General features: G+C 40.5%; 1 protein-coding gene across 1 annotated transcript in view; it reads right to left on the reverse strand.

Moving 5' to 3' along the window:
* LOC122091436 (chaperone protein dnaJ 49-like) overlaps positions 1-4459 on the reverse strand; it is a 6485-nt gene extending 2026 nt beyond the window's left edge. Inside the window, exon 1 of the mRNA XM_042661380.1 lies at positions 2757-4459. Coding sequence (XP_042517314.1) covers positions 2759-3814 — 1056 coding nt within the window. The 5' untranslated portion in view covers positions 3815-4459 and the 3' untranslated portion in view covers positions 2757-2758. The remainder of the gene's footprint in view (positions 1-2756) is intronic.
* Positions 4460-9097: the final 4638 nt, after the last annotated feature.

Consider the following 9097-nt stretch of genomic DNA (forward strand, 5'->3'; position numbering starts at 1 on the left):
GGGGGGGCAGAGAAAAGAAGTTCCACAGAAGGGAGCTTGGAAAATTATAGGCCAAGTATAGGGGGGACAGAGAGAAATTTGCCCCAAAAAAAGAAACCTATATGTACATTTTAGAAGAGTTGAGGTACATCCAGCTGTTACAAATAGCTAAGTTTTCCAAAAAAAAAAAAAATTACAAATGAATCCCATGGGTGAAGGCTTTGAAAGGGGATTGCAATAAATCACAACAATTTAGGATGGCGAAAATATTTTTGGTAGGGATTGTAAGAAAGTGAAGTTCTGGTATGAGCACTAGCATGGGGATTGCCCTCCTGGAACCAGAATAATTATTAAAGGATATATGGAGATATCTGAAGGCAGAAGGGCATGGATTCCTAATTTCAAAATGAACCTAACTGGGAAGTAGAGGGGGGGTTTGGGGATGAGGCAAGTACCAGAGATTGCAAGGACTAAAGCAGGGGAGATGTGGGGACGTTGGTTATTTGCTGCTAACAAACTTGGTCAGACCTGCAAAGCCCAATCAACCAAACAATTTGCTGCAAAACCAAGTTATCTGATAAAAACCTGTCCATCTAGTCATTTCTCAGTTCATGTTGGTTTGTACAACCAATCACCCAGCTCAGCATACCATAACACCAAAGAAGACATGGGACAATCAGACATTTTACCATAAGACCTGGCTAGTCTCACCCAACCCTGCCCATTTTCCAGGCTTTTCTGGGTTCATGCTAATTTATCTGATCAAAATTCCAAAGCACAGCTTTTCACCCTTCCCTGGGTGAGTCCATATGTCGACTGAAGATACAGAAAACTTTCTCTGTAAGTCGCTTTACTTGTGTGCTTGCTTGGATTTGGGTGACATTAAGTAACAAAGAGAATTCTTTTGGAAAGTGGGAATGGCTACTCAGGATTGAGACACTGGCTCCTTGGAAGAAAACTATGGCTCAACAGCATGGAAAATGAAATGAAGAATAGATTCTCAGAGGCAGGCATTCTTGACGATAATGTGTAAAGAAAAATATCATGAAACAATGGACTCTTGTCATCAGAACAATTTCTCATGAAAGGAAATGTGCAAGTGTAATACCCCAGGAACAAAGGATATTTTGAGGAAGAAAGAAAATGTGTGTTTAATTTGAATGTCTAAATTCTAATCTTGTAACCAAACCGACTTTGCCCTCCTTTATACACATGTAAGGGGGCCGTCTTCTTTGTACTGTAGGGTCAGAAGTGGTATTACAAAAGTTTCTGTACCACACAATGTTGTCAAATTACATAATTATCCTTACTTATTTGGTACACGGAGAATCTCCCTAAATATTTTGTTATTGTAATTTTAGAATTAAGGAAAAATGATTCCAGCATACCCCCACCCCTAGAGATTCTGAACACCCCCTCCAGTATAGTGTTCATTTTCTGTCCTTCGGTTGATTAACATTTGAGAAATTAGTCATAGTATCGTCGTTTATTAAATTTTAAATTCAGGCATTTCCATAATTTGCTGAAAAAAATTGGTCTTGGATTGTATTTAGAAAGGAGACTGGTATTCCTAATGTTTTGGGTCGCTTTAATCCTACTATGGCTGTTGGTCTGACTATATTTTTGGTTATGGGTAGCCAAGTTATGTTAATAGTGGCAACGTGGAACGTTCACAAGGGAAAGAAACCTGAATAAATGTACTTTTTGCTTGCAAATTCGCAGCAGCTAAGAGTTTTCTCACCAATTGAAGTTTTCAAGATTTCTTCTTTCAATACACTACACACACTGGCCCCACAGAAGAAATCCTACCTAACTCAAACCCATGCCTAGTCCTTAAAGACCTGATTGAGATTGTGGGATCACATATCCAATGTAACAAACACATTCTTCAACCCAAATCATAATCACTTCAATCAATGTAGTTTAGTTAATCTGTCATTAATGTCTTGGCATCGTACACAAGAAACGATCAGTTTGTCAATCACAAATCATACTAATTGAAATTAACAGCAGAAGTAATCAAAAGGGACAATTGAGCTGAACAGATGATCAGAATATATTAAAACCATCATATTTGAGATCCCCTGGGTATTTCAGAAATTTATGTCACAATCGTCTTGTTTGGAGCTGAGTTTTGATTTTAACACCATTATTATTCCATGTACTTTTTGTTTGTCTAAGCTAATTAAAAGAGTCAATTTTTTTCTGGTCCTCAATCTTTTGTTATTGAGCTAAACTGGCTGTTCAATCATCCTAAGATATCAACCCAACCAGTTAACAACTTAAGAGGGCTCCAAACCACATCTTTTAATTCCACTTATCGTGGGGTAAATAAATCATAGTTGGATGTGGATGTCCGACCTAGTTGGACAGAATCATGACCAAAAAATTTAGCCCCGTTCATATATCGAAACATTCCTCAAAGAAATTGCAAACCAGGAAGACCTTCAGAATCGAGGCACCACCCCAACCCCAAAGTGAGCATGTGGTCATCCAATGATACAATAAGCTCAAGCCAAAAACCAGTGGGAACATATTCCCAAGGGGGGGGGGGGGGTATGAGTATGTACAAATCCAAATTCAGGAGTCACATACAATTTGCTTGTAAGACAAACCTGAAAAGAAGATGATTATGAAGGGAAAAAAATACATAAAGAATAAAACAGCATAAATTTCCAAACAAATTTTAAGGATTTTCCATAATATTTCTAGCGTAGCAACAGTGGGAGAAAAAAAAAACAAATGTCATTAGTAAAAAAGAGAGTTCCAAATCTGACCTTCACACCACTCCAAAATTTTGTAGCATATCACAGTTAGGTGTTGGATAATTCCTGTTCCATTGCCGCCGTTGAAGCTCCACACGACAATAGCGTACCAATGTGTTCTTGTAATCCCTCACAACGAGATTCTCAAGGTTAGCTCGAGAAAGACTTCCAATTGGAAATTTGTTATCAAAATCAGAAGATTTAACATAAAATTCTACCCCATGTTTCTCAGTGACCTTGGGAATATGATAAGAATGAGTCTTCTGCAAAGAATAACTAGGCTCTGAGAAAGGAAGGTAGGCTAGCAATAAGATTGCAAGGAATGGCAAAATTTGAATAAGAACCAACAGATTAGGCCCTCCTCCATTATTATTTTCCCTTTGTTGGGTGGCCGTTCCTCTAGTAGTCCTATAAACATGGGCAGTCCGAAACATCTCTGCCTGACCAAAGAATGACCTGAATATTTCATCAGGGTCAAAATCATCATCAAAGAAGCCATGCGAAGTTCTCCTCCTCCTCCTCCTGACGTTATGTTGCTGATTGTATTCAAATTCTTCAACAAGACCTGTTTGATCATACTGCCTCCTTGAATCTTCATCGCTCAAGCACTTGAAAGCTTTGCAAACTTTCTTAAATGCCTCTTCCGAACCCGGTGCCTTGTTCTTGTCAGGATGAACCTTGAGAGATAATTTCCTGTAAGCTTTCCTAATCTCCTCAACGGAACATGTCCTTTCCACCCCAAGAATTGCATAGTAATCCTTGTTTTTCTTCACTTCTCGGATCAGCTTAAGGTGCTCTTCGGTGTAATTCCCTCCTCCATGCGATAGCTCAGGAAATTTAGATGAAGTTGGCTCTTTGTGGTTTTGACCTACGGGCTTTTGATCAGGGGAAGAGGTGGATGTCATAGATTCTAACTTTTCGCACGCAGCAAGTAGATCATCAAGCTGCAGATTTTGGTTGAGGCGTTGTGCAATTCTGATGAATTTCAGAGCACGCTGCTTATCTCCAGAAGCCATAGCTGCTTCAGCGATTCCGATGCATCTCGCTGCTTCATCCTTGTTACCATCCATGGTTAATGCTGCTCCTCAAAACCCAAATCCCCAAAAAGAAACCCACTTTGACGACAGTTTCGTGGGAGTAGAAAATTAGAGATTTCTTCCGATCAACGCCAATCGAGAAGATTAAATCATAAAACATTTGAAATAAAATTTCTGGATATGTCTATCATAATAATCGACATGGAATCCATATCAGATCATCAGAAACCTTATAGGTAACTCAAGAGTCTCAAGTTCTCAACAAAGACAAATGCATCCGTAAGCTAGCTTACCAAGAACAATTTCGGAACCCAGACAGATCAGAAACCAGAAATGCAGATTCAAAGTATCCTCGAGCAATCAAATAACTAACGCCGACACTCACGAATCTCAAATTTGATTTTATCCTCTCAAAAATCAAAGCCAAAGCAAACGATCTTTCATTAATTCGATCACTCTGAAAACCCAAATCATAATCACAGATCTCTTTTTCTAGCCAGATTAATGTGAAGCCAAACAAAAAGAAAAACACAAATCAGATTCAGGCACTCAGCTTCATCCCTCCAACATTCAAAGCGGACTGAAGCTTACCGGATTAAAAAAGAAAAAAACACAAAGCTCATACTTCAGATCAGAAACGCAAAAGGGGATGATAGATAGAGAAGACGGGGAGGACGAATTAATTCAGTCTTCCATTTAATTATAGTATTTACTCACATCCGAGCCAACCGGATAATTTTAAAAGCCAAAAGAAAATAGACGGGATTTGTCGATTCGGTTCAATATGCGATATTTACAAACTGAATCGAGTCATTGTTATAACATCAAAACCGAAATTAAAACCGATTCGTTCAGATCCTATTATGTTTCAATTTGATTAATAACCCGTCTTGGTAATTTGGTTCAAATGGTTTATAATAAAAAACTAAAATCGATCTAGAATTTGTGTTTAATTTGGTTTTAAACATTTGGTTTCAATTTTTGTTTCCAACTCTGGCAGAGTCCACATCTTCTATAGCGAGTGGTGAAAAGTGGTGAACATATAGACACACACTTCAAGGAGTTCCCAATCACCCGATGCGCAATACGCCGGTGCAATAACTCCACATTGCTTCATTTGTGTTTCTCAAAAAACTCCCCTTCGATCATGCCACAGACTCCTATGGCTTTAGCAGGAACCCTCCACTACCAAATGGCTTATAGATCATGCCTATGATCTAACTACAAGCCAACATGAGGATGCTCTTTTCCTCTCTGTGGACTTTGACCATGTTCCAAGTCTCACCCATGTACCCAGACAATTGCCTCGAGATGAACTTCTTCGTCTCCTCCCTTCTTCTTGGGTCACGGCTTATGAACAACAAATGGCCACACAACAACCTGCTCCAGTCGAGCCACTTCAGTCTACTGATCCTCAGTTCATCACTCACCCTACCGGTGAGGTTGAAATCCGATTTCCTCCTCCGCAACCAGTACCTTCTCCTTTTCCTACTCAGTTTACAGGAATGATTCAAGAAAAAATTCCTGTCAAATCTTTTGATGCTCAAGGTAACCCTGTGTATTATTTTTCTGATCCAGTCACTGGTCATAAGTACTTTGATCTTTGTGATTGTGAAGATTGTCTCAAAGACTCTGATGATGATGACTATTCCTACCGTCCCAAACGAAAGTCTTCTCAGACTATTCTAAGGGAAAGATATGAGTCAGGAGACCCTACAGTAGGACTGTTGAGTACTGAAGCCCGTTATCCCTTTATGGTTAAATACGGTGTTCCCCCTTCCAACCCACCTTATGCTCCTCCCCCTACTCTGGTTTGTAACCCTCCTCCATCTGTTCAGACACCTCCGCCTATAATTCCTCCTTGTTGCATGTATGCTCCAGGATCTTCTTCTTCTGCTCCCTTGCAGAATTTTCCTGGTCCTGCTGATTATGGTCCTGATTCTCATGGTGTACGTCATGTATGGAAGGTCAAATCCCCTATCTTACCCTCTGGACAACCAAAAGATATTTCTCAGGTTGAAGCAGCTTTAAATTGGCAAAATAAAAATGCCATTGTCCAAAACCAGTACCTTGAACGTATCCTTGCTTCCACTCAGCATACTCATAGTACTGTTGGACGACATTCTCAGCTACTTCAATCCCTTAAGGCTGAGATGGATCGAGTTCATACTGAACTTGCTGGTATTGCCTCCTCTACTGCTGATACAACCAAGGTCTTTGCTCTTATTGGACAGAAAGAGAAACATCTCCGGTTTCTTGAAGCTCAGTTACACAGTCTACAACAAACTCCACCTCAAGTAGCAACATCCAATCGGCAGCAACCTTTACCTTTGGCAGTTCCTACGATGTCAACTCAGGATCCTTTCACCATATATACTACCCTGGTTTCTCCGGTAGTTGCTTCTCCAAGATCCTTCCCACTTAAGGAACTAAAGGCATTACAACGTCAGCAACGCAACCTAAAGCCTAGACAACAGCCTAAACCAATACCCTTAGAAAAACCTTCTCCTCCACCTTTTCAACCATATCCTATGACTGTATCCTATCCCGCACCATCACCACCTATTTCGCCCTATCCATCACCTTCACCTTCACCTCCTCGAACCAAACCTAAATATCCTCCCATAGGTGCCATAACCCCTTCTGGTGATGAGATACTTACTGATCTTCTCACCACCCTAGCTCTTCATGACCCTCAACCTATTCCCTCTTTCATGAATACAGGTCCAGATCCACCTCCAGTCCCTTATCCTGCACCTCCAAATGTTGAAGAGATGGATGGTGATCAGGATGACCCTATGGTCCATAATCCTGAACCTCAACCTCCCCCTAACCCAACATATGCTCCATTTTCCAACCAAGATCCTAAACAGTTCTTTACCTTGGATGATGTCCCTGTCTCCAAATGGGCATCTAAGTTTGCTGATTTCCATGTCTGGATTAATGCTGAACTTCTACAAGAAGGTGTTACTTCAGTCAGTGTTCTGACTAAGTTTGTTGCTCGACTTCAAGGTAAACTCAGGGAATGGTATTTAGCTCTTGGTGGATATAGACAGCTACAACTTGTCCAACTTCCTGAAGGCCAGTTCATTATAGTTCTCTATCAAGAATTTCTTGGTCCTGTCTCGAATGATATTACAAAAGCTCGTGAAGAGTTTTTATAGTTGAAGTGTTGTTCTCTAGCTCGTCCAGATCTTGACAAACACTTCTCTCGTATGACAGACAGATTCCGTAAGATTGGTGGCCTTGATGATGAAAACCTCAAGCAGATCTTTTTGAACTCACTTCCAGAACCTCTTGGTGCTGATACTCTCCAGTTTCTTCATAATCAGAATATCACTCTGGCATCCTACAGTATCGGTTCCCTATATAGCTTTGCTCTCACAGCTCTTGACAAACTCTGTAATGTCAAGAAAATCTGGAAGGAATTACAGACAAAATCTGACAAGGTCTCTTCTGCTACTTCTTGGATGAAAATCAAATGCAAAGGTTCTGATCACTCTTGTGATTGTCCTACAAAGAAGCCCTTCCATCATAAGAAGTTTTTTCCCTCTTCCCAGAAGCACAAGAAAAGGTTTCCTTTTAAGCCTTCTCGGTTTAAACGGTATAAACCTCACTGGAAGTTCCTTCGGAAAAAATAGTTTCGCAAGAAGAACAAGAATACTTATTGCTTCATTTGTGGAAAAGATGGACATTTTGCTAAGAATTGTCCTAACACCCGCAAAAAGGATAAGGTGCTTCATATGCTTGCCTCTCTCCATCATGATGATCTACAAAATGCTGACATTGAGTCCTTATACTCCTTGGATTCTGAACCTACTGATCTTTCTTTATTTGCAATTGACTATCCAGCTGAACCTACTGTTCTACCAGACTCATACCCAGAGTCTTCTTTTTCTGAGTCCGAGGATTTTGATCCCCTCTACCAGGTCATCCCTTTTCTTTCTCCAAATCAAACACCTCTTCCCTGTCAGTCTATCACCTTACCACATGCTGCAGTAACCCTAATCCCTGAACCTTATGCTAAACCAGTTCGTCTCATAGCCTTCCTTGATACAGGTGCAGCTACAACCATCTTGTCCCCAAAAGTCCTCCCAAACCATTTCTGGAAACCTCAAGAACCCCCTCTCCCCTTTTTAGCAGCTAATGGTGAAACCTTCTATATCACTCTTGTCACAAAACAACCCATTAAAGTCCAACTTCTTCCAACCCTTTCGTTTACCCATGTTATGTTAGGTTCCCATTGTCCCGGTAAAGACCTCATCATAGGTTTTGATGTCCTGAGTCATCTTCCCCTTAAATGGACACCCCATGGTCTTGTATATAAACAACAACTTCTCCCCTGGTCCCCTTTTTCTAACATATTTCTTGCAGATACAGGCCCTACTCAGTTTGATGAGTTTAAAGGAAAACTTCTACAAACTTCCTGTGCAAATTCTCATACTGAGTTCTTGACTAAATGTACTCATCCCCTCTGGCAGAATTCCAAGTTCTTCATCTCCTTACCTTTTAAGAAGAATGAAGATGTTAATCCAACAAAGGCCAGTCATCCTGGAATGCCTCCAGAACATTTGACACTTGCGGTACAAGAACTTCAACAACTCCAAGCTCAAGGATTGTTGGAACCAACTGTGTCCCCATGGGCATGTCAGGCCTTCTATGTGAACAAAAGAACAGAACAGAACAGATCCGTCGTAAAATGAGAATGGTGATAAATTATCGGCCTCTGAATTTCTTCCTGGCTGATGATAAGTTCCCTTTACCAACTCGTCCAGCACTGTTACTCCAGTTGGCCTCTGCAACTATCTTCTCCAAGTTTGATCTTAAAGCAGGATTTTGGCAACTTGGGATTGTCCCTGAAGACAGGCCGAAGACAGCATTCTGTGTCCCTGGTTTTCATTTACAATGGATAGTTATGCCTTTTGGCCTAAAGACGGCCCCATCAATATTTCAGCGTGCCATGATGCAGATCTTTGCTCCTATTCAAGATCGTGCCCTGATTTATATTGATGACATTCTTCTGTTTTCATCTACACAGGCTGAACATCTTTGTCTCCTTCAGCACTTCCATCAGATTGTTCAAGACTATGGAATTATGCTTTCCCCAAAGAAAATGCAAATTGGTGTTTCTACCATTGATTTTCTTGGCGTCACTATTACCAAAGGAAAATATGAACTTCAACCTCATATTGCTACATCTCTCCAGCAATTTCCTGAAGGTCCTCTGACAAAAAATCAGGTCCAGCAATTCCTTGGTATAGTCAATTACATGACAGAGTTTCTTCCTCAACAAATCAAACACACATCTGTGCTTCA

This window comes from Macadamia integrifolia, chromosome 10, assembly GCF_013358625.1.
Source record: "Macadamia integrifolia cultivar HAES 741 chromosome 10, SCU_Mint_v3, whole genome shotgun sequence".
In the NCBI taxonomy this organism is placed as follows: domain Eukaryota; kingdom Viridiplantae; phylum Streptophyta; class Magnoliopsida; order Proteales; family Proteaceae; genus Macadamia; species Macadamia integrifolia.